Source organism: Bombina bombina, chromosome 4 (genome assembly GCF_027579735.1).
Source record: "Bombina bombina isolate aBomBom1 chromosome 4, aBomBom1.pri, whole genome shotgun sequence".
Taxonomy (NCBI): domain Eukaryota; kingdom Metazoa; phylum Chordata; class Amphibia; order Anura; family Bombinatoridae; genus Bombina; species Bombina bombina.
In genome coordinates, this window is record NC_069502.1 from 983481023 (window position 1) to 983508313 (window position 27291).

Sequence of the window (27291 nt, forward strand, 5' to 3'; positions counted from 1 at the left end):
CCCTCCGGTTATGGGATAGATTACGCTCACTCCCTCAGATAGCCCCACATCCTTCTCCCGTTCACTCTTTAACGGGCCTGCTAGCGGCCCTCAGAGACTCCCACCCCCATCTGTGGCAGGAGCACGGAATCCACTGTATGGCAGACCTGTTTCCCAACGGCCAATTTATCACGACCACACAATTTACCAATAACTATAACCCGCCCCAACTTCTCCTATTTGAGTTCTGGAGGCTTAGAAGTCTATTAAAGTCCTGGGGATTTCTAAACCAAACTCCCAGAGCACCCACTATGTGGGAAAAAAGATGGAGTAGCAACGTGAGGATACCTAGGTCGCTATCAATCTCCTACAAAGACTTGATGAATTCCCCCCTTTTCTACAGGTCAGCTTACACATTGGCCTGGGAAAAGGCCTTTCATTTTCGAACGGAACAAGACAAATGGGTCCAAGCGGTGGCCCTAACCAAACAGGCACTTCACTGCGTAACTCTACTAGAGTTATATCTTAAAATCTGTACACAGTGGCATCTCACCCCACTGAGATTATACAAAATTTCTCAGACCAACTCTCCATTGTGCTGGAGGCAGTGTGGGATGGTGGGTTCGCCGGCCCATATTTGGTGGGAATGTCCGCAATTGGCCTCCTTTTGGCAAGTTGTCTCACACAAATGTAGAAACCTAATTCCCTGCTTACACAACTCCCCGCAAACAGCCCTATTGCACTTAAACTTAGACACAGCCTCACTCCCAAAGGCCTTACTCTCAGTCTATATACTTATCTCAGCCAAGCTAGCTATAGCAAGACTTTGGAGACAGCAAACACCACCTACATGGGGAGAAGTAGTCAAAACCATGTCCTATTTGGAAATCATGGAGAGTCCGATCTTTACCCAACGCAACAAAGTCCTTTTACATTCGGAAATCTGGGATATATGGAAGCACTTATACTGACCCTGTTCCAGGGCAGTCACAGGGAGCAGTTGCTGTAGGCCCCATGCTCCAACTAATTCCTCTCCCTCCCCTCCTCCCCTGCCCACCCATATCCCCACCACCCTTTTCGCCCCCCCTTTTTTTTTTTTTTTTTTTTTTTTTCTCTTCCTTTTCTAGCTACTCTGTGGTTGGTCTTTCTGGATGCATTTAACTATAAAGGTATATTTTCCAAATGCTTTTGGCTCAGTGGGTCTATAGGTGACTAACTGGCCATCCAATGTGAGTATTGTTCAAATAAGGTAAAGAAATAAAAGTATAGATTACTTAGTTTTATGACGAACATTAATATTCGCATTATTCTCAACAATTCAGACTATTCATATGACCATTCTCATATAAAAAATGAGGTTTTTCAATGAGGGTCCATGAGTGGCCCGCTCCAATTTATGTCCACCTACTCTATGTTCTATTTATGTCTACTGTTTATTATGAGAAAGTAATTGTCATTTAATCATTTGGTTTACCTGTCTGTCATATGTTTGCAGCTTACTATGTAATACTCTAATGTTTTTCTTTTATTGTATATTGGCAATTACCAAATGTTTGTTTTGGCAAAAAAAAACCTCAATAAAAAATAATATAAAAAAAAAAAAAAAAAAACCAGGGCGGGCCGTGGACCGGACACACCGTTGGAGAAAGTAATTTATCAGGTAAACATAAATTCTGTTTTCTCCAACATAGGTGTGTCCGGTCCACGGCGTCATCCTTACTTGTGGGAACCAATACCAAAGCTTTAGGACACGGATGATGGGAGGGAGCAAATCAGGTCACCTAGATGGAAGGCACCACGGCTTGCAAAACCTTTCTCCCAAAAATAGCCTCAGAAGAAGCAAAAGTATCAAACTTGTAAAATTTGGTAAAAGTGTGCAGTGAAGACCAAGTCGCTGCCCTACATATCTGATCAACAGAAGCCTCGTTCTTGAAGGCCCATGTGGAAGCCACAGCCCTAGTGGAATGAGCTGTGATTCTTTCGGGAGGCTGCCGTCCGGCAGTCTCGTAAGCCAATCTGATGATGCTTTTAATCCAAAAAGAGAGAGAGGTAGAAGTTGCTTTTTGACCTCTCCTTTTACCGGAATAAACAACAAACAAGGAAGATGTTTGTCTAAAATCCTTTGTAGCATCTAAATAGAATTTTAGAGCGCGAACAACATCCAAATTGTGCAACAAACGTTCCTTCTTCGAAACTGGTTTCGGACACAGAGAAGGTACGATAATCTCCTGGTTAATGTTTTTGTTAGAAACAACTTTTGGAAGAAAACCAGGTTTAGTACGTAAAACCACCTTATCTGCATGGAACACCAGATAAGGAGGAGAACACTGCAGAGCAGATAATTCTGAAACTCTTCTAGCAGAAGAAATTGCAACCAAAAACAAAACTTTCCAAGATAATAACTTAATATCAACGGAATGTAAGGGTTCAAACGGAACCCCCTGAAGAACTGAAAGAACTAAGTTGAGACTCCAAGGAGGAGTCAAAGGTTTGTAAACAGGCTTGATTCTAACCAGAGCCTGAACAAAGGCTTGAACATCTGGCACAGCTGCCAGCTTTTTGTGAAGTAACACAGACAAGGCAGAAATCTGTCCCTTCAGGGAACTTGCAGATAATCCTTTTTCCAATCCTTCTTGAAGGAAGGATAGAATCTTAGGAATCTTAACCTTGTCCCAAGGGAATCCTTTAGATTCACACCAACAGATATATTTTTTCCAAATTTTGTGGTAAATCTTTCTAGTTACAGGCTTTCTGGCCTGAACAAGAGTATCGATAACAGAATCTGAGAACCCTCGCTTCGATAAGATCAAGCGTTCAATCTCCAAGCAGTCAGCTGGAGTGAGACCAGATTCGGATGTTCGAACGGACCTTGAACAAGAAGGTCTCGTCTCAAAGGTAGCTTCCATGGTGGAGCCGATGACATATTCACCAGATCTGCATACCAAGTCCTGCGTGGCCACGCAGGAGCTATCAAGATCACCGACGCCCTTTCCTGATTGATCCTGGCTACCAGCCTGGGGATGAGAGGAAACGGCGGGAATACATAAGCTAGTTTGAAGGTCCAAGGTGCTACTAGTGCATCCACTAGAGCCGCCTTGGGATCCCTGGATCTGGACCCGTAGCAAGGAACTTTGAAGTTCTGACGAGAGGCCATCAGATCCATGTCTGGAATGCCCCACAGTTGAGTGACTTGGGCAAAGATTTCCGGATGGAGTTCCCACTCCCCCGGATGCAATGTCTGACGACTCAGAAAATCCGCTTCCCAATTTTCCACTCCTGGGATGTGGATAGCAGACAGGTGGCAGGAGTGAGACTCCGCCCATAGAATGAGTTTGGTCACTTCTTCCATCGCCAGGGAACTCCTTGTTCCCCCCTGATGGTTGATGTACGCAACAGTTGTCATGTTGTCTGATTGAAACCGTATGAACTTGGCCCTCGCTAGCTGAGGCCAAGCCTTGAGAGCATTGAATATCGCTCTCAGTTCCAGAATATTTATCGGTAGAAGAGATTCTTCCCGAGACCAAAGACCCTGAGCTTTCAGGGATCCCCAGACCGCGCCCCAGCCCATCAGACTGGCGTCGGTCGTGACAATGACCCACTCTGGTCTGCGGAAGGTCATCCCTTGTGACAGGTTGTCCAGGGACAGCCACCAACGGAGTGAGTCTCTGGTCCTCTGATTTACTTGTATCCTCGGAGACAAGTTTGTATAGTCCCCATTCCACTGACTGAGCATGCACAGTTGTAATGGTCTTAGATGAATGTGCGCAAAAGGAACTATGTCCATCGCCGCTACCATCAAACCTATCACTTCCATGCACTGCGCTATGGAAGGAAGAGGAACGGAATGAAGTATCCGACAAGAGTCTAGAAGTTTTGTTTTTCTGGCCTCTGTCAGAAAAATCCTCATTTCTAAGGAGTCTATTATTGTTCCCAAGAAGGGAACCCTTGTTGACGGAGATAGAGAACTCTTTTCCACGTTCACTTTCCATCCATGAGATCTGAGAAAGGCCAGGACGATGTCCGTGTGAGCCTTTGCTTGAGGAAGGGACGACGCTTGAATCAGAATGTCGTCCAAGTAAGGTACTACAGCAATGCCCCTTGGTCTTAGCACAGCTAGAAGGGACCCTAGTACCTTTGTGAAAATCCTTGGAGCAGTGGCTAATCCGAAAGGAAGCGCCACGAACTGGTAATGCTTGTCCAGGAATGCGAACCTTAGGAACCGATGATGTTCCTTGTGGATAGGAATATGTAGATACGCATCCTTTAAATCCACCGTGGTCATGAATTGACCTTCCTGGATGGAAGGAAGAATTGTTCGAATGGTTTCCATTTTGAACGATGGAACCTTGAGAAACTTGTTTAAGATCTTGAGATCTAAGATTGGTCTGAACGTTCCCTCTTTTTTGGGAACTATGAACAGATTGGAGTAGAACCCCATCCCTTGTTCTCCTAATGGAACAGGATGAATCACTCCCATTTTTAACAGGTCTTCTACACAATGTAAGAATGCCTGTCTCTTTATATGGTCTGAAGACAATTGAGACCTGTGGAACCTCCCCCTTGGGGGAAGCCCCTTGAATTCCAGAAGATAACCTTGGGAGACTATTTCTAGCGCCCAAGGATCCAGAACATCTCTTGCCCAAGCCTGAGCGAAGAGAGAGAGTCTGCCCCCCACCAGATCCGGTCCCGGATCGGGGGCCAACATTTCATGCTGTCTTGGTAGCAGTGGCAGGTTTCTTGGCCTGCTTTCCCTTGTGCCAGCCTTGCATTGGTCTCCAAGCTGGCTTGGCTTGAGAAGTATTACCCTCTTGCTTAGAGGACGTAGCACTTTGGGCTGGTCCGTTTCTACGAAAGGGACGAAAATTAGGTTTATTTTTGGCCTTGAAAGGCCGATCCTGAGGAAGGGCGTGGCCCTTACCCCCAGTGATATCAGAGATAATCTCTTTCAAGTCAGGGCCAAACAGCGTTTTCCCCTTGAAAGGAATGTTAAGTAGCTTGTTCTTGGAAGACGCATCAGCTGACCAAGATTTCAACCAAAGCGCTCTGCGCGCCACAATAGCAAACCCAGAATTCTTAGCCGCTAACCTAGCCAATTGCAAGGTGGCGTCTAGGGTGAAAGAATTAGCCAATTTGAGAGCATTGATTCTGTCCATAATCTCCTCATAAGGAGGAGAATCACTATCGACCGCCTTTACCAGCTCATCGAACCAGAAACACGCGGCTGTAGCGACAGGGACAATGCATGAAATTGGTTGTAGAAGGTAACCCTGCTGAACAAACATCTTTTTAAGTAAACCTTCTAATTTTTTATCCATAGGATCTTTGAAAGCACAACTATCTTCTATGAGTATAGTGGTGCGTTTGTTTAAAGTGGAAACCGCTCCCTCGACCTTGGGGACTGTCTGCCATAAGTCCTTTCTGGGGTCGACCATAGGAAACAATTTTTTAAATATGGGGGGAGGGACGAAAGGAATACCGGGCCTTTCCCATTCTTTATTTAAAAAATTGTTTCCTATGGTCGACCCCAGAAAGGACTTATGGCAGACAGTCCCCAAGGTCGAGGGAGCGGTTTCCACTTTAAACAAACGCACCACTATACCCATAGAAGATAGTTGTGCTTTCAAAGATCCTATGGATAAAAAATTAGAAGGTTTACTTAAAAAGATGTTTGTTCAGCAGGGTTACCTTCTACAACCAATTTCATGCATTGTCCCTGTCGCTACAGCCGCGTGTTTCTGGTTCGATGAGCTGGTAAAGGCGGTCGATAGTGATTCTCCTCCTTATGAGGAGATTATGGACAGAAACACGCGGCTGTAGCGACAGGGACAATGCATGAAATTGGTTGTAGAAGGTAACCCTGCTGAACAAACATCTTTTTAAGTAAACCTTCTAATTTTTTATCCATAGGATCTTTGAAAGCACAACTATCTTCTATGGGTATAGTGGTGCGTTTGTTTAAAGTGGAAACCGCTCCCTCGACCTTGGGGACTGTCTGCCATAAGTCCTTTCTGGGGTCGACCATAGGAAACAATTTTTTAAATATGGGGGGAGGGACGAAAGGAATACCGGGCCTTTCCCATTCTTTATTTACAATGTCCGCCACCCGCTTGGGTATAGGAAAAGCTTCTGGGAGCCCCGGGACCTCTAGGAACTTGTCCATTTTACATAGTTTCTCTGGGATGACCAACTTGTCACAATCATCCAGAGTGGATAATACCTCCTTAAGCAGAATGCGGAGATGTTCCAACTTAAATTTAAACGTAATCACATCAGGTTCAGCTTGTTGAGAAATGTTCCCTGAATCAGTAATTTCTCCCTCAGACAAACCCTCCCTGGCCCCATCAGACTGGTTTAGGGGCCCTTCAGAACCATTATTATCAGCGTCGTCATGCTCTTCAGTATCTAAAACAGAGCAGTCGCGCTTACGCTGATAAGTGTGCATTTTGGCTAAAATGTTTTTGACAGAATTATCCATTACAGCCGTTAATTGTTGCATAGTAAGGAGTATTGGCGCGCTAGATGTACTAGGGGCCTCCTGAGTGGGCAAGACTCGTGTAGACGAAGGAGGGAATGATGCAGTACCATGCTTACTCCCCTCACTTGAGGAATCATCTTGGGCATCATTGTCATTGTCACATAAATCACATTTATTTAAATGAGAAGGAACTCTGGCTTCCCCACATTCAGAACACAGTCTATCTGGTAGTTCAGACATGTTAAACAGGCATAAACTTGATAACAAAGTACAAAAAACGTTTTAAAATAAAACCGTTACTGTCACTTTAAATTTTAAACTGAACACACTTTATTACTGCAATTGCGAAAAAATATGAAGGAATTGTTCAAAATTCACCAAAATTTCACCACAGTGTCTTAAAGCCTTAAAAGTATTGCACACCAAATTTGGAAGCTTTAACCCTTAAAATAACGGAACCGGAGCCGTTTTTAACTTTAACCCCTTTACAGTCCCTGGTATCTGCTTTGCTGAGACCCAACCAAGCCCAAAGGGGAATACGATACCAAATGACGCCTTCAGAAAGTCTTTTCTATGTATCAGAGCTCCCCACACATGCGACTGCATGTCATGCCTCTCAAAAACAAGTGCGCAACACCGGCGCGAAAATGAGGCTCTGCCTATGATTTGGGAAAGCCCCTAAGAATAAGGTGTCTAAAACAGTGCCTGCCGATATAATCTTATCAAAATACCCAGATTAAATGATTCCTCAAGGCTAAATATGTGTTAATAATGAATCGATTTAGCCCAGAAAAAGTCTACAGTCTTAATAAGCCCTTGTGAAGCCCTTATTTACTATCTTAATAAACATGGCTTACCGGATCCCATAGGGAAAATGACAGCTTCCAGCATTACATCGTCTTGTTAGAATGTGTCATACCTCAAGCAGCAAGAGACTGCTCACTGTTCCCCCAACTGAAGTTAATTCCTCTCAACAGTCCTGTGTGGAACAGCCATGGATTTTAGTAACGGTTGCTAAAATCATTTTCCTCATACAAACAGAAATCTTCATCTCTTTTCTGTTTCTGAGTAAATAGTACATACCAGCACTATTTTAAAATAACAAACTCTTGATTGAATAATAAAAACTACAGTTAAACACTAAAAAACTCTAAGCCATCTCCGTGGAGATGTTGCCTGTACAACGGCAAAGAGAATGACTGGGGTAGGCGGAGCCTAGGAGGGATCATGTGACCAGCTTTGCTGGGCTCTTTGCCATTTCCTGTTGGGGAAGAGAATATCCCACAAGTAAGGATGACGCCGTGGACCGGACACACCTATGTTGGAGAAAACATGTCCAAACAAGGTTTTCCCCTTGTATGGAATCACCAAAAGTGTATACTCAGATGAGACATCCGCAGACCAATATCTTTCCTCTAACGCTCTGCGGCCATGTGGCAAAGCCTGAAATCTTAGCTCCCAGCTTAAAAATTTGAAGTGGAGCAACTGAAAAAAAGGAGTTAGCTAAATGAATTGCCTTAATCCTATACTGGATTTATTCGAGAGGAGTATCTGTCCGAATAGAATCAGACAACGCATCAAAAGGAACGCCACTGTACTGGTGACAAAGCAATACAAACCACAGGTAGTTGTAAACTGATGTACACACCTTCCCTGGGTACCATTGACAAGACTCCTTGATAGAGTCTGCTATATCTGGAGAAAAAGGGGGACCCATATTCTCCCTATCCTTCCAATCATCCTTGTACAGTATACTGGACTTATTAGGATTGACTATGCCGGTAATGTCGGCTGCGTCTAGGGCAAGAAAAAACCTCCCAAAGTAACACACGGAGGTGTTCAAGCTTAAACTGAAAGAAAACACTTCAGTATCAAACAAAGGAATTACACAGACAGGGTCTGAAATTTTCCCCTTATATACTACCGAAGTATTCTCCTCTTCAAACTTCAGGGAAGAAAATTCGGAATAGCTACTTAAATACAAGGCAGTTTCCAGGCTTGAGAGGTCCTCTCCCTCACATAGACCTGCAATTAAAGGAAATTCCTGAGTAAATATCCCTCAGGTTTTCAGTGTAAGGGCAGCATCAGAATATGGGAGGCGCAGTGAGAATTATTTCTCACAAGTTCCCATTGCTCTAAAGCCACCAATGCTCTACTGAAGAGACTGATATGGACTACAGCTACACCCTAGAACAAAGCAGCACAATCTTGCACTACTTTAAAAAATAAACTCTTGATTGAAGAATCTATTCTAACACCTCACTTTACCACTTCCTATCACTAACGTAGGCAAAGAGAATGACTGGGGTGGCAGGGAAGGGAGGAGCTATTTAACAGCTTTGCTGTGGTGCTCTTTGCCGCCTCCTGCTGACCAGGAGGTGAATATCCCATTAGTAATTAAGATGATCCGTGGACTCATCGTGTCATAAAAAAGAAATACTTAAATAAAAACACCAAACCAGTGGCATGTTCACCTAACTATTGATTCATGGAAAGGAGGTACACAGAGAGGTCAGACATGATGCAGGTGTAGCCCAGGTCATCCTGCAGTACCATCACTACTGATTGCAGGGCCAGATAAGCCCCCTAGGGTGCAGGCCCTGTGGTGCCATAACTGTTCAAAACACCAGGCCTATTTCATGTAGGAAATACCCCCCCCCCCCCCTGATACACCTTTGTTTTCTAGACAAGGCTTTTTTAAATTGTATATGATAGGGCACACGCTAGTGAATTGGGCTTACAACTGGAAAACCAGTAACTAGTTATCTCTTCTCCTCCTGCTGAAGATGGCTGAAAAAGAGACAAAGCTAAGTATTCTACCTTCTTTTCTTGGGATAAATTATCTTTGCTTTTATATTTAGTTAGTAGTGTTGCACAAATTGGGGTTATGATAGAGTTACCGTGTAGAAATTGGACGGATTTGTTATAAATATATGTGTATGTGTATAATATATATATTATTTTGGTTCCTAATAAACTCTTTGAAAAATGATGGGTGAACCTTTCAGTGTTTATTTTACCTAGTTGTAATCAATTATTTGGGATGGTTGTATGGTTTAACCATAAATTATATAACATTATATTTAATTAGATTAAATTAAATACAAAGTTATAGTTAAACTACCGGCCTGGTCTCAATAGAGACTCCAAGATCCCTGTAGAAATGTCGGGTGGCGTTATGAAGAAGCTGGGTGGGAACAGTGTAATACTTTGTAATATTATAACATTTTATGCTATTTATAAAAGTTACTTAGGCCATCCAAATTTACACATTAATTGAATAATTTAACATACATTGATTTAATTATAATTTGCGGAACAGACCTGGGGAGGGGGGGGGGGGTAACTACCTATTTTAGCTTAATATTGGCATACATTTTAGCCAGGTATTGTGCTCATCAAAAAGGTACTGGGGAGATCACTGCCCTGTGTATATATACACACATATATAAAAATCATATATAAACAACCATGAATTCATGCAATTCATACATCAATTAATCTAATAAATAATCAAAGGAAAAGTTAATATTTCTTACTCTTACCTGCTTTATTATATGGTGATATCCATGTAGCGCTTTCTTCAACTGCCAACTGCACTGTACCCTAAAACACAATTATCAATTTTATCAGGAAAAAATGGTTCCAATGCGAACTAAAACAGAAATACACAGCAAACTAAATGTTTATTTAAATTATGACCAAAAGTCATTTAGAAGCCACAGTCCCTAAAAGTCCCCCAAAGTAAAAAACCCCAGACGAATCTTAAAAAAAAAGAAAAGAATATTGCAGTAAAATAAAACATGCATTAAAAGATGTGCAGTTTTAAACCTATAAATAAGAATGTTCTCTACATCTCCTAAAAAAAAAAAAGTGAAAATGGGGATTTGCAGTAGAATTGCATAATAAAAAGACAGACAATAATTTAACATCTACTTATGTTCAAATCAGCCAATAGAATTTAAGTAGCTCTCATCATATTGGCTGATTTGACATTTTTAGCCAATAGGAATGCAAGGTTTCCCAATATAAAAGGGGTAACCTTGCATTCAACCTTCAGTGTGCAGAGGACGATCGCATGAAGAGGAGTCTCCATGTTGGATGTCCAAGGCCGCCGATCTTGCTCCGCGCCACCGGGATGACAAAGAAGATGACAAAGAAGACCTTCATCACCGGACTTCAGGAATGGAGAGTACCTATGTTAGGTTTAGTGTTAGGTTTTTTTGGGTGTTTTATTTTTTTAGAATAGGCAGTAAAGAGCCGATTGGCTTTTTAAGGTCAATGCCCATACAAATGCCCCTTTAGGGGCAATGGGTAGAATAGATTTTTTTAGAGTAAGGTCTTTTTTTATTTTGGGGGGTTTTACTGTTAATTTGTATTTTTTAAATGTAAAAGAGCTGTTAAACTTAGGGCAATGCCCTATAAAAGTCCCTTTTAAGGGCTATTGGTAGTTTAGTGTTAGATTAAGGGGTGTTTTTATTTTGGGGTGGGTTTTTTTATAGGGGTATTAGATTAGGTTTATTTTTTTTTATTTTGGATTACTTCGTTTATTTTTTTCTGTAAACTTAGATTTTTTTATTTCTATGTGAGCTTAGTTTTTTTTTACTGCAATTTTTAATTCATTTTTTAGGAGGATAGTCTTTAAGGATTTTTTTTATTTTTAATAAAAATTTTAGGGAGAGTCTTTTTTATTTTATGTAATTGGGGTTAATTTAGGGGTGTTAGGTTAGGGGGTTTAGTGATTAGATTAATACTTTGCATTGTGGGGGCAATTTAGGGGTTAATAGGTTTATTAGGTAGATTGCGTTGTGGGGGTTGGCGGATTAGGAGTTAATAGTTTTAATAGGTAGTTTGCAATGTGGGGTGTTGGTGCATTAGGAGTTAATGGGTTAATTAGGTAGATTGTGTTGTGGGGGTTTGCAGATTAGGGGTTAATAGTGTAATTAGTAATATTGCGTTGTGGGGGATGGCAGTTTAGGGGTAAATATGTTTATTAGTTTTTTTGCAATGAGAGAGGATGGCGGATTAGGGGCTAATAAATGTATTAGCTAGTTTGTGATGTGGGGCTTGGCGAATTGGGGGTTAATAGTTTAAATAAGTCAATTGTGTTATGGGGGGATGGCAGTTTAGAAGTTAATACATTTTATTATTAGTTGCAAAGTGAGGGGATGGTGGATATAGGAGTTTTGACGGGTCGGGTACATTTTTTGGAGGCGGGTTAGACTTTTATGGGTGATTAAACTTTTTTTTTTTTTTCCTTTCTTAGGCGCCGGCAGTTCATAAACTGCCGTAAGTCACTGGCGACACCAAAAATGTCTAAATGTTCAAAATACTTACCTTTTTCTTCTTCAAAGTCCGACCAGCGACCCCCCCCCCCCCCGCGCGCCCGCAGCTCCTCTGTACGTACGTCAGAAATGACGAATACGACTTCCTCCAATCATGGCTTCCATCCCAGAGCAAACATTTGCTGAGGCCACGCTGTGATTGGAGGTAGCCGGTTTCGCCATTGCTGTGCTAAGTACAGCATGAGAAGCGGACAGGGGATCGCTTGTCTGGCTTGGAGGAAGAAAAGGTAAATATTTTAACAAAACCACTGCAATGTAAACTTTCATGAATAAAAGTGCCCCTGTTTTTAATAGTAATTTTAAAAACCGGGCACTCATTCATGAAAATTTACACTCACTTTAAGCATCATAACTGGGAGCAAAGTGCTGATGGCTGGTGTGAGCATCCAACTTGCTAACTCTCTAACACCTGCCTTAGTCTACTCTCCAGCCTACTTGTCTTTACCATATCCGCTGTGTGTAATTGACCTATTGAACAGAAGACATATAAACCAGCAATATTTAAATTAAATTAAAACCCAACATGATTCGGATAGAGCTTAGAATTTTAAACTCCATTCCTATTTACTTATATTATCAAATGTGCTTCATTCTCTCACTTCAGGGAGCTAGCTGAACACATCGGGTGACCCAATAAAGAGACATGTATGTGCAGCCACCAATACGCAGCTAGCTCCAAGCTCCTGAGCCTATCTAGGTATGCTTTTAAACAAAGGATACCAAGGGGTCGATCCGATAAAAATCGTCGCCCGCAAAAGCTGGCAACGCCAATATTTGCGCGGGTTTGGTATCCTATATACGGCGTAAACTAGAAGTTACGCGCGTATATTTCTGCCGTCGCCCGTAGTTTTTTGGGCCATAGGCAGGTATACCAAACCCGCGCAGTTTGGTATCCAATATACAGCGTAAGGACTTACGTGGCGAAAATGGAGAAATCTTACTCCATTTTCACCTCGCCACAAAAAGCAGCCGTAAGAAGCCTTACGCCGACTATTGGAGCCCCGTAACTCCCTAAACTGGCTGCTAAAATAAATCTAACACCTAACGCATGCGCAATGTCTATCTCCCTGTCAACCGCGATCTGCTAAAATAAACCTAACACCTAACGCATGCGCAATGTCTATCTCCCTGTCAACCGCGATCCCCCGCCGCAATCCCTAATAAAGTATTTAACCCCTAAACTGTCGCAATCTACATAAACTAAACCCCTACTGTGAGCCCCTAAAACCGCCACCATCTAACTGATCTATCCCCTAATGTGAACCCCTTACACAGCCGCCATCTATATTAAAATTATTAACCCCTAATTTAATCTACCTACCCCGCCGCCAGCTATATTATCTATATTAACCCTAAGTATATTATAGTTAATATAGTTATTACATTATATATATTAACTATATTAACCCTAATTATATTAGGGTTAATATAGTTAATATAGTTACTATAGTATTTATATAAACTATATTAACTCTATCTAACCCTAACACCCCTAACTAAATTCTTATTAAATAAATCTAATTCATATTATAAACTAAAATATTCCTATTTAAATCTAAATACTTACCTATAAAATAAACCCTAAGATAGCTACAATGTATTTAATAATTACATTATAGCTATGTTAGGGTTTATATTTATTTTACAGGTAAATTGTTAATTATTTTAACTAGGTATAATAGCTATTAAATAGTTATTACCTATTTAATAGCTACCTAGTTAAAATAATTACCCAATTACCTGTAAAATAAATCCTAACTTAAGTTACAAATACACCTACACTATCAATAAATAAAATAAACTACAAATATCTATCTAAAAATACAATTAAATAAACTAAACTAAATTAAAAAAAAAAAACACTAAATTACAAAAAATAAAAAAAGATTACAAGATTTTTAAGCTAATTACACCTATTCTAAGCCCCCTAATAAAATAAACCCCCAAAATAAAAAAAAATTCCCTACCCTATTCTAAATTAAAAATAGTTCAAAGCTCTTTTACCTTACCAGCCCTTAAAAGGGCCTTTTGTGGGGGCATGCCCCAAAGAAAACTGCTCTTTTGCCTGAAAAAAAAAAACACAATACCACCCTCCAACATTACAACCCACCACCCACATACCCCTAATCTAACCCAAACTCCCCTTAAATAAACCTAACACTACCCCCCCTGAAGATCTCCCTACCTTGTATTCACCCCGCCGGGCAGAACTCCTCATCCGATCCGGGCGATGTCTTCCAGCAAGCGGCAGTGAAGTCTTCTTCCATCCGGGCGATGTCTTGAAGCAAGCGGCAGAGAGTCTTCTTCCATCGGCGATGTCTTCAAGCAAATCGGCATCTTCAATCTTCTTTCTTCGCTCCTCCGCTGCGGAGCATCCATCCGGCACGACGACTTCCCGACGAATAAGGTTCCTTTAAATGACGTCATCCAAGATGGCGTCCGTCGAATTCCGATTGGCTGATAGGATTCTATCAGCCAATCGGAATTAAGGTAGAAAAATCTGATTGGCTGATTGAATCAGCCAATCAGATTCAAGTTCAATCTGATTGGCTGATTGGTTCAGCCAATCGGATTGAACTTGAATCTGATTGGCTGATTCAATCAGCCAATCAGATTTTTCTACCTTAATTCCGATTGGCTGATAGAATCCTATCAGCCAATCGGAATTCGACGGACGCCATCTTGGATGACGTCATTTAAAGGAACCTCATTCGTCGGGAAGTCGTCGTGCCGGATGGATGCTCCGCGGCGGAGGAGCGAAGAAAGAAGATTGAAGATGCCGATTTGCTTGAAGACATCGCCGATGGAAGAAGACTCTCTGCCGCTTGCTTCAAGACATCGCCCGGATGGAAGAAGACTTCACTGCCGCTTGCTGGAAGACATCGCCCTGATCGGATGAGGAGTTCTGCCCGGCGGGGTGAATACAAGGTAGGGAGATCTTCATGGGGGGTAGTGTTAGGTTTATTTAAGGGGGGTTTGGGTTAGATTAGGGGTATGTGGGTGGTGGGTTGTAATGTTGGGGGGTGGTATTGTGTTTTTTTTTTCAGGCAAAAGAGCAGTTTTCTTTGGGGCATGCCCCCACAAAAGGCCCTTTTAAGGGCTGGTAAGGTAAAAGAGCTTTGAACTATTTTTAATTTAGAATAGGGTAGGGAATTTTTTTTATTTTGGGGGTTTATTATTTTATTAGGGGGCTTAGAATAGGTGTAATTAGCTTAAAAATCTTGTAATCTTTTTTTTATTTTTTGTAATTTAGTGTTTGTTTTTTTTGTAATTTAGTTTAGTTTATTTAATTGTATTTTTAGATAGATATTTGTAGTTTATTTAATTTATTGATAGTGTAGGTGTATTTGTAACTTAGGTTAGGATTTATTTTACAGGTAATTGGGTAATTATTTTAACTAGGTAGCTATTAAATAGGTAATAACTATTTAACCCTTTAAGGACACAGCTTTCATTTTGCTCAATTGTTTTATGACGGAAAAATTCCGTCATATGTCCTTAAGAGGTTAATAGCTATTATACCTAGTTAAAATAATTAACAATTTACCTGTAAAATAAATATAAACCCTAACATAGCTACAATGTAATTATTAATTATATTGTAGCTATCTTAGGGTTTATTTTATAGGTAAGTATTTAGATTTAAATAGGAATATTTTAATTAATAATATTAATATTAGATTTATTTTAATAAGAGTTTAGTTAGGGATGTTAGAGTTAGATAGGGTTATTATACTTTATATATATATAATATAATAACGATATTAACTATATTAACCTTAATATAATTAGGGTTAATATAGTTAATATAGCTGGCGGCGGTGTAGGGGGATTAGATTAGGGGTTAATACATTTATTATAGGTGGCCGCAGTGTAGGGGGATGTAGATTGTAGACAAAAGAGCAGTTTACTTTGTGACAAAGCCCCGCCAAAAGCCATTTTAAGGGCTGGCAAAAGAGCTGAATTCTTTGGGGCATGCCCCGCAAAAAGCCCTGTTAAGGGCTGGCAAAAGAGCTGTTACTTTGGGGCAATGCCACGCAAAAAGCCCTTTTCAGGGCTATTTGTAGGGTTAGACTTAGGTTTAGTGGTAGGGATAGTTTAGTATTTTAGGGGTTAAATAATTTAATATAGATGGCGGCGGGGTAGGGGGATTAGATTAGGGGTTAATAATTTTAAAATAGATAGCGGCGGGGTAGGGGCTCACTTTAGGGGGTAGGTAAGGTAGATGGCGGCAGTGTTAGGGGCTCACTTTAGGGGGTTATAGATTTAATATAGCTGGTGGCGGTTTAGGGGTTAATAACTTTATTAGGTAGCGGCGGTTTAGGGGTTAATACATATTTTATGGTTAGGCTAGTGAGGGGGGATAGCGGATAGAGGGTTAGACGTGTCGGGCTATGTTAGGGAGGCGTGTTAGACAGTGCGGGTGATTTAGACTTTAGTCAGGTTTTGTAGGCGCCGGCAGTTTCTAACGTGCCGCAAGTCACTGGCGACGCCAGAAATTTGTACTTGCGCAGATTTCTGGACATCGCTGGTTTATCTGACTTACGGCACGTTAGCATCTGACGGCGCAGTATATGGGATAGCTCAAATTGCGAGCTGAAACTGCGGGCGACGTGGGTTCCCTCGCTTGCGCCGCAAACTACAATCTATATCGGATAGCGCCCCAAAAGAGCAAGGCACATTAGATACTAGAAGTAAACTGGAAAGTTGTTAAAAAATGGCATGCTCTATCTGAAATGTGTCAAGATGTACAGTAGACTGGGCTAACAGGGTTTTTCTTTGTACAAGTTTTTTTTCTCTTAAAGAGACAGTCTAGTCAAAATTAATCATTCATGCAATTTTAAACAACTTTTCAATTTACTTTTATCATCAAATTTGCTTTGTTCTCTTGGTTTTCTTTGTTGAAAGCTTTCACAGCTGGACAACCTTAGTTCATGTGTGCCATATCGATAACATTGTGCTCACTCCCGTGGAGTTATATATGTGTCAGCACTGATTGGCTAAAATGCAAGTGTGTCAAAATGAGATAAGGGGGCAGTCTGCAGAGGCTTAGCTACAAGTTAATCACAGAGGTAAAAAGTGTATTAATATAACAGTAACTGGGGAATGGGTAATAAAGGGATTATCTATCTTTTTAAACAATAAAACATTTTCAAGTAGGCTGTCCCTTTAAGTTCCACATCCCTGCCTGTATTCAGCTTATAGAGAACACAGTTCTTGGTGACCTTTCCACAAAAACAAAAGTAATGTAATAAGAAGCAAAGGCATTTAATGATAATGTTACATACCTTGCATTTTGCAGATGCAAATCTGTTGGCAAAATAATTCTAATGCGAAAATCATTATCCTAAAATAAAACAAAAAGCAATATTAAAAAGAAAACAATTACAAGTTATATATTTACAGATCACTTGTCATCATCAACTACCCATACTAGTGTAGAATGAAAGAAGTACTCGCAGTCAAACTGATTATATTTATTAATTAACTTTTTCAAACAATTTGTCAAACTGATTTAAAGATCTTGTGTAAAAGCAGTCCACTTACAGACTTAGAAACATATGGGTTTTATTTAAGATGTTTGGTACAACAAAGTTTGTTTTAGGTAAGGAGATGTTAAAACAGAAGAATGTTAAACATGAAGGATGCAAGCAATATTACTGAAAGGTCCATGCTTGACTTGTAATTCAGAAAACTTCAAAGGTAGGAGACAGAACCCACAGACAAGCTGGCTGGGAATTTAAAAATTGTCAATTCTAAAGAAGCCAAAAAAAAAATATTCTAGCCTCTCATTCATTTAAAAAAACTTTATTTCATGGATACATCAAGGTCCAAGCAAAAAGGACAATGTTTCAGACTCGATATTGGGGTATATTTATCAAAGTGTCAACTCGAAATACGCTTGAACCCCGCATCGTATTTTTCGTGAGATTAATCCGCTGTAGTTATCAAAGCGTCAAGATCGGCAAATGTTGAAATTTGTGACGTAATATACCACCCCGCCAACTCAATAGAACTCAATAGAAGTCTGAAAACACAGAAAGCTTATGTTCGATGCTGCAAGAGAATGAAGTAAATTACATAATAAAAGTAAATTAGAAACTTTATTAAAATTGTATACCCTTTCTAAATCAAACAATATTATTGCTCCACATTTGGTGCACTAGTAGATATAGGGAGAAAAATGAAAAATACATTACTACTTATGGATTATGCTACAAATTTGTCTCTCATTACAAAGCAAGGGGACAATATTATTTCTACAAATTTGTTGAAAAGTTTTGCCCCAAACTTGTTGCACTAATAGATATAGAGATAAAAATGAAATAAATACACAACATAATATAGCTAACTTCCTTTTTATTGTTTGTGAAAAATCTATGTGCACCATGTTTAAGCCATGTAATACAAGTCACACTCTCCACTTCGCACCAATTTTGACTCCCCACTTTTCGCACCAATTATGACGCAAACTCCAAAACAACCCACACACTAGTGAATTTTTCAATCACTTTTGATTGGAATATGCATAATCATATGATTTATAACATCAGCCAATCTGATTCAAAAATACATTTTAAACTATCACTAACGAATCAAATTGCTCGATACTTGTGTCATTGATCACTCATCAGAACTTGTAAAGTATGTATATGTGAAATTAGAATTAAAGATAAACATTGATGCTGACATTAGGACACACAGTGTAATATTTTAGACAATGATTTTAAAATTCGAACTGATGTTTGATTCAATATAATCTTAAGCTGATAGCTCAAAGGGATAGCCCACATAACATTAAACTGTCATGATTCAGATACAGCAGAAATTAAAATCACCTATTTACTGTCATGCTATTTTCAGTGTATTTCTTCCTTCTTTTTAATTTATTTTTCAGTAAGAAATGTAATTTTATATGCCAGCCCATTTTATAACACCTGTGAAGGGGTGGTTTTTAAAACTAGATTACAATCAGGAGGGGTTACATAGGCACAGAGAAAACTGGGCCAGCTAATAAAATATCCATTGATTGCAAATAAATACATATGATACCCTGATTACATGTTATATTCACAATTATTCCTGCTTAGAATAATAATACATTTACACTATATACTGTACATATAGTGGTATAAATAAGCACAGAGATATGAAAGACAACATTGTTTATGTAAAAATTCTAGCATTAATAATAGTTTATAAAAAATAAAAAAAACATGAGATAAACGCATATAATGACTTCTAGAAATACAAATACACATTATTTATGTGAAAGTATCATATAACAGATTTTTTGGTATAACAAATAAATATAAAAATAACTTTCTATGAGATATTGTTTGTTGAGGTATAAATGTAGCTATTTCTTGGACATTAACAGAGGAAAAATAAAAGATTAGAGAAATGTGCTTATTTATGGACAGTAATGAAGTGGTATAAATAATGTTGGGAAAAACCTGAATAACCGCGACATTGATGACTGTTGGTTAACAACAGTCCAATGCTCATCGCACTGTACTTGACGCACATGTTTTTGAAGGTTTTTTTTTAATAAATAAGGGCATCATATGCAGATCCGCGGCAGCGATGTCTGGCAAGCGTATTGACGCCGGTGAATGCACCGAGATTGACGTTTTGATAAATATACCCCATTGGTTCTTAGTTATGTGTCTGACCTTATCAGATGTATACATCATTTTTCCACTATGATCTATCTCCTAGATTTGATGGCTGAGTAACCTATTTAAGATTGTTAGCATAATAAAATATACATAAACGTATAAAGAAAGAAATTTTAAGCTTTGTGTTACATTATATATTCTCAAAAGATCCCTTTTGCATTAAACATTCATGATTTAGACAGCATGCACTTTTAAAAGAGATGTTCAGTTTATTTCTATTATCAAAATTTGCTTTGTACTCTGGTATCCTTTGTTAAAGTGTAAACACCTGCCCACCTGCTCCACCCCCCCCGTCTGTCTTTAGTGCTCAAGACTTGGCAGACTTATTTTCAAACAAGACACGTACTAACCGAAGCAACATCCCAACACCAACCTGCAATATTCCATCAACAGGCCCAGTTACTCCATCTGCCACCCTCTGTATCTTCCATCCAGCCACTGAGAATTACGTTTCCTCCTTACGATCTTCCTCACGCCTCACTACCTGCCTGCTCAACCCTATTCCTTTCCATCTAATACCCTCCCTATCTTCCACCCTCACTCCTGCTCTTACCCACATTTTCAACCTCTCTCTCTCTACCGGCTCATTCCCATCTTCTTTCAAACACGCAAAAGTCACTCCCATACTCAAAAAACCCTCCCTCGACCCTAATTCTCCTGAAAGCTACCGCCTTTTCTAGCTAGGTCCTTTTCTATATCATTTGCAGGCGACTCCTCCTCTCTAATGCCTCTGTCTGTTAGAGTACCTCAATGATCTGTTCTGGGTCCTCTACTCTTCTCCATTAGACTTCTTCACTGGGTAAACTTATCAACAGTTTTGGCTTCAAATATCACCTCTATGCTGATGACACCCAGATCTACTTCTCCACCTCTGCTCTCTCTCCCTCTGTCTCATGACAGTGACTGCTTATCTGATATTTCTTTCTGGATGGCCTCTCACCACCTAAAGATTAACATGTCCAAGACTGAGCTCCTTCTTATCCCCCCCTCAAGCTCTATGTTGACTTGTGACTTCTCTATCCCTGTTGACGGCATCACCATTTCCCCATCGCCCCAAGTTTGCTGCCTAGGAGTTACTCTTGATTCAAATCTATCCTTCCTCCCCCATATCAAATCACTTTCTACATCCTGCCGCAACCATCTACACAATATTTCTAAGATTCAACCTTTTCTGAGCGCTAACTCAACAAAGCAACTAATCCACTCCCTTGTTATTTCCCGAATTGACTACTGCAATAACCTACTTACTGGCCTTCATCTTTTCCGCCTCTCCCCCCTTCAATCCATCCTAAATGCCTCTGCCAGGCTGATCCACCTTTCCTGTCGCTCTGTATCTGCTGCGCCTCTCTGCAAATCCCTTCATTGGCTCCCCATTCACAGCAGCATTAAATTAATTCTCACCCTTACATACAAAGCTCTCTCCAACACCGCTCCTCTCTACCTATCCTCTCTAATACACAAGTATATTCCAGCCCGCCCACTAAGATACAACAATGACCTGCTCCTTGAATCTGCGACTATCACCTCTTCTCATGCTAGACTGCAGGACTTCTGTCGTGCAGCACCTACCCTCTGGAACACTCTCCCTCGTGCTGCCAGGCTTTGCCTTAATCTTTCTTTTTTAAATGCTCTCTGAAGACTTTTCGGTTCAGAGAAGCCTACCACCCAACTCAATAATATTTCTCTTACCTAACAACATTTCCCTCATTCAATCTTGCAGTCCTCACCTCCTGTTTCTCAACCTCCTACCCTTCTAGATTATAAGTTCCCACAGGAATAGGGCCCTCAATTCTTTCTGTATGTGTCTGTAAATTTTGTCCTGTCTCTTACAAGTTTTATACTAGTTTTTTTTTTTTTATTAATTGAATCCATGGACAGTGCTACGGAATATGTTGGCGCTTCATAAATAAAGTATAATAACAATAATAATAAACATAGGGGAGCTAATAGAAGCTTAGGAATATGCATGTATTTAAAAGGGATACTAAACACAAATTTTCTCTTTCATGATTCAGATAGAGCTGCAATTTTAAGCAACTCTCTAATTATTACATTTTTATTTGTTCTCTTGCTATCTTTATTTAAAAAGCAGGAATGTTGATCTTAGTAGCCAGCCCATTTTAGGTTCAGCACCATGGATAGTGCTTGCTTATTGGTGACTACATTTAGCAAACTAATAAGCAAGCATAACCCAGGTTCTAAACCAAAAATAGGCCGGCTATAAAGCTTTACATTCCTGCTTTTTAAATATAGATAGCAAGAGAACGAAGAAAAATTCATAATAGAATTAAACTAGAAAGTTGCTTAAAATTGTATGCTCTATCTGATTCATTAAAGAAAAACATTGGGTCTAGTGCCCCTTTAATACTCCATGGCAGCAGAGTTTGCAACAAAGTTTGTAGCACTTTTATACAATGTTGTAAACACTGCTACCATATCAGTTTAAAAAAATGTTTATATGCTACTAAGCTCCTAAGAGGTTACTAGACTTACTCTTAAAGTGATGGTAAATAATCAGGTTGTAGAATGTATCCGTTTAAATTACATAATATGCAGATGTAATCCGCTCAATTACCATTATTTTTTAATTGTTTTAGTTTTGATTCTTACAGGTTAGCAGTGTATCCTCTGCACCTTCCAGTTCCTATTCTTTAGTGCAGTGACATAGAGAGCAGTCCCACCCACTCTCTATATAGACAGAAATGCTTGCTTCCGAGGTTGCACGTTAAAAGCATGTGCAGAGTTTAATATTATATAATACTGCTTTTTAATAAAAGGTGACAATGGGCCATGAATTTTTAACATAACAGTTGTCAACAATAACACTAACAATACTTTTTGCTGCGCTGCAGATGCCTTCTATTTTCACATATAAACAGTTATTCCGAAAGATAATTCTGAATCACTGTTTACATGTGTGTGTCTCTGGGAATCGCCTTTGCTGGCACTGAGCATTCGTGATTTAACACATGCACGTGCATACTACCCAGCGACAGTGTGAAAATATTTGGGCATCAGGGTGCATGTGTAGCTATGCCACCTCACGTAGCCCTTACAAATATAGGAGCCGTGTGGCTAACTTGATGATTGGATGAGGGAGGAAAAATTCACTGTTTTAAAAAAACAGAGCGTTGAGAGGGGCTGGTATGGTGAGTAAATAGAGACTGAATATAGGATTGATTTAAAGTCTTCAGCACTATATGTATAAACACATTTATAAGCATGCAGATTTTAAATATAACATGCAGTTCCATGAACTTTACTTTAAACAAAGGATATCAAGAGAAAGAAGCTAATTTGATAATATAAGCAAATTGCAAAACTTTCTTTAAAGGAATATGAAACTCCAATTCTATTTTATTTTTATGATTTAGGCAGAGCACACATTTTTAAGTTTCCAATTTACTTCTATTATAAAAGTTGCTCCGTCCCCATGGTATTCTGTTAAGAGATACCTAGGTAGATATCAGGAGCACTACATGGCAGGAAATAGTGCTGCCATCTAGTGCTCTTACAAATGAATAACATTCTTGCAAAACTGCTGCCTTATAGTGCCACAGACATGGGCCGGCTCCTAAGCATACGCCCCTGCTTTTAAACAAAAGATACCAAGAGAACACAGAAAAATTGGTAATAAAAGTAAAATTACAAAGTTGATTAAAATTGCATGCTCTATCTAAATCACAAAATAATTTTTTGGGGGGTTTCATATCTCTTTAAACATACTCAGCCTGTATAGATTATGGGCCCCATTTATCAATGTAAGGATGGACAAGGTTCGGAGAAGGAATGCATCCAGGGGTATAGGCTTGCCCGCATTTAACATTGCACAAGCAGCTGCTTAATCTAGGCCAATGGTGGGCGAGCAGGGGTAGTGTTTTCAAGCCGCCAGCTAAGAACTGGTACACAGGTTAGGAAGCAGCATTAGAAACGGCTTCTTAAAGGGACATTAAGCCAAAAACATTTCTTTTATTATTCAGATAAATAATACAATTTAAGTTTCCAATTTACTTCTATTATCATATTTGCTTTGTTCTCATTTTATTCTTTGTTGAAGAGATACCTAGGTGGGTAGCGTGCACGTGCCTGAAGCAATACATGACAGGAAATAGTGCTGCCATCTAGTGCTCCTGTTAATGTACAACATTGTTGCAAAACTGCCGCCATATAGGAAGCACATTTGAAAGTTGTTTAGAATTGTATGTTCTATCTGAATCATGAAAGAAAAAATGTGGGTTTTATGTCCCTTTAACTATTGGCTGAAGGCTCGCTCACGCAAACCTGCACGAAAGGAACTCCAAAGTTTTATACACAGCTTGATAAATGGAGCCCGATGTAGTTTATGACTAAAAGCTATATTTTCTTTGGAGTATTTGTTGAATATTGTTCTCCTGGGAGGAGCCATTCATAAGCTTCAGAGTCTTGGCTGGGATAAGAGTGAGTCTTCACAAAAATATATATAAAACTAGATATTGACACATTACAATTTTTTTCACCAGGTTTCATCTCTCTTAACCCCTTAAGGACAAGGCCATTTTTCAATTTCTTTCCCTTAAGGACCAGGGCTATTTTTACATTTCTGCGGTGTTTTATTATTATTATCAGGTATTTGTAGAGCGCCAACAGATTCCGCAGCGCTGTAAACATAGTCGATGTACAGGATAGCTTTTGTAGGGGTCAAGTGGGTAGAGGGCCCTGCCGAGAGTTTCACTGTTGTAGTCGGCTCTTATGAAGCGATCTGTAAACAGCTGGGCCCATAGGCTTACACTCTAAGGGGTTCAAGGGGAAAGCAGTGGCGTTGGGAAAGGTTAGTGTTGGTTGTAAGCATCCCTGAATAGAAGAGTTTTTAGGGATTGCTTGAAGCTGTTAAAACTAGGGGAGAGTCTTATGGAGCGAGGCAGGGAATTCCACAAGATGTGGGCCAGTCTGGAGAAGTCCTGTAAACGGGAATGTGAGGAAGTAACAAGAGAGGAGATCGAAGGGGACGGGAGGTAGAGTATCTAGAGACAAGTTCTGAGATGTAGGGGGAGCAGTGCAGTTGAGAGCTTTATATGTCAGGGTGAGGATTTTATGTTTAATCCTAGAGGCAAGAGGAAGCCAGTGAAGGGATTGGCAGAGAGGTGCAGCAGATGAAGAGCGACGAGTAAGGAAGATGAGCCTGGCAGAGGCATTCATAATGGATTGTAAAGGAGCTATGCAGCAGCTAGGTTGACTAGAGAGGACGGAGTTGCAGTAGTCGAGGTGGGAGAGGATGAGAGAGTGGATTAAAATCTTGGTTGTATCTTGTGTAAGGAAATGTCTAATTTTAGCGATGTTTTTAAGGTGGAAGCGGCAGGCTTTAGCCAAGGACTGAATGTGAGGAGTGAAGGAAAGATCTGAGTCAAGTGTGACCCCAAGACATGCGGTGATGATGGAATTATCAACATTTATAGAAATTTTGGGGGTGGAGACATTGGAAGAAGGGGGAAAAATAAGGAGTTCAGTTTTGGAGAGATTTAGCTTAAGGTAGAGAGGACATCCAAGATGAGATGTGAGAAAGACAGTTAGTGACACAGGTTAGTAAGGAAGGAGGTAGGTCTGGTGCACAGAGGTAGATTTGGATGTCATCGGCATACAAATGGTATTGAAACCCATGGGACTTTATTAAGGAACCTAGTGACGACGTGTAGATTGAAAAGAGAAGTGGACCAAGGACAGAGCCTTGAGGTACCCCAACAGAAAGCGGTAACGGGGCAGAGGATGCTCCGGAGAAGGCTACACTAAATGTACGGTTAGTCAGATAGGAAGAGAACCACGAGAGAGATGTTTCACAGATGCCGAAGGATTGGAGGGTTTGGAGCAGAAGAGGGTGGTCAACCGTGTCAAAGGCTGCAGACAGGTCAAGGAGGATAAGCAGAGAGAAGTGGCTTTTGGATTTTGCTGTAAGTAGGTCATTGGTAACCTTGACAATTGCTGTCTCTGTTGAGTGATGGGAACGAAATCCAGATTGCAGTGGGTCAAGAAGAGAGTTTAGTGTAAGGAAATGGGATAGACGTGCGTAAACTAGCTTTTCGAGGAGCTTTAAGGCAAGAGGGAGTAGGGAAATTGGAAGGGGAGGTTGGATCGAGGGAAGGTTTTTTGAGGATAGGTGTGACCAGTGCATGTTTTAGAGATGAGGGAAATATGCCAGTGCTGAGGGAGAGGTTGAAAATGTGTGTGAGTATGGGAATGAGGGTAGAAGAGACAGAGGGGAGTAGCTGTGAGGGGATGGGGTCGAGGGGACAGGTAGTGAGGTGGGGAGGACAGTATAAGGGAAGAAACTTCATCCTCATTGACAGGGGCAAAAGAGCTGCATTTTTGGATATTTGGGTTTTGGGTGATCGTGAGCTTTTGAGGGGGTGGGAGATTGGAAATATGTTGAGAGCTGATTTCACTTCTGATGTAGTCAATTTTGTTGTTGAAGTGGCTTGCAAAATCTTGAGCTGAGAGAGAAGTTGTGTTAGGAGGTGGGGGTGGGCGGAGAAGAGAGTGTTGAACGTGGAGACGTTTAGGGTTAGAGGAAAGAGTAGAGATGAGATTAGAAAAATATTGTTACTTATAAAGTTTAAGGGCAGAATAGTAGGAGTTCAGGATGAACTTGTAGTGAAGAAAGTCAGCTGAACTCCGAGATTTCCTCCAATGTCGCTCAGCAGTACGGGAGCATCTGCGTAGGTATTGTGTCAGAGGGGTATGCCAGGGCTGAGGATGAGAGTGTGGTTTCTGAGCTTAGGTTGGAGGGGCCAGAGTGTCAATGACCGATGTAAGGGTGGAATTATACTGGCAGATAGATTGGTCAGGGCAGGAAAAGGAGGTGATGGATGAGAGGAGAGGTTTGAGAGAGCTAGCGAGCCGATGCAGATCTAGTGACTTAGTGTGAAGTTTGGTGTGAGGTGTAGAGGGAGGGGGAGTTGTAAGTAGGGAAGTGATGTTGCAAGTTAAGAGATGATGGTCAGAGAGAGGAAAAGGGGAGTTTGTTAAATTTGAAAGAGTGCATTGATAGGTGAAAATCAGATCAAGGGAATGACCATCTTTGTGAGTGGGAGAGTCAGTCCATTGTGACAGGCCGAAAGAGGAAGTCAGTTGAAGAAGTAGTTTTGCAGAGGAGGCAGTGGGATTGTCAAGAGGGATGTTAAAGTCGCCAAGAATGAGGAAAGGAAATAAGGAAGCCAGGCAGCAAAGTGATCTAAAAATTTAGTTGGGGAGCCAGGGGGGCGGTATATGACTGCAACACGTATAGAGAGGGGAGAGAATAACCAAATCATGTGTGCTTCAAATGAAGAAAATGTGAGTGAAGAGAAGGGCTGTATTTGTTGGAAGGTGCAACGAGAGGAAAGTAAAATACCGACACCACCTCCTTGTCTATTGCCAGACCTAGGAGTGTGGCTGAAATGGAGACCCCCATGTGACAGTGCAGCAGTGGATGCTGTGTCTGAAGCAGAGAGCCAGGTTTCTGTAAGAGCCAGAAGGTTAAGAGAGTGTGAGTTTGTGTTTAGCTGTAATTTTCCTCTTACTCATTTACTGTACCCACACATATTATATACTGTTTTTCTCGCCATTAAACAGACTTTCTAAATATAACATTATTTTCATCATATCTTATAATTTACTAAAAATTTTTTATAAAATATGAGGAAAAAAAAAACACACTTTTTCTAACTTTGACCCCCAAAATCTGTTACACATCTACAACCACCAAAAAACACCCATGCTAAATAGTTTCTAAATTTTGTCCTGAGTTTAGAAATACCCAATGTTTACATGTTCTTTGCTTTTTTTGTAAGTTATAGGGCAA

The 27291-nt window shown here is 40.2% G+C and overlaps 1 protein-coding gene across 2 annotated transcripts in view; it reads right to left on the reverse strand.

The window, feature by feature from the left end:
• FANCL (FA complementation group L) overlaps positions 1-27291 on the reverse strand; it is a 332294-nt gene that overhangs the window by 294020 nt on the left and 10983 nt on the right. For both annotated transcript variants that reach the window (XM_053712035.1, XM_053712034.1), the window contains 2 exons: positions 17088-17146; positions 10000-10060 (listed from right to left, as the gene is read on the reverse strand). In XM_053712035.1, coding sequence (XP_053568010.1) covers positions 10000-10060; positions 17088-17146 — 120 coding nt within the window. The remainder of the gene's footprint in view (positions 1-9999; positions 10061-17087; positions 17147-27291) is intronic.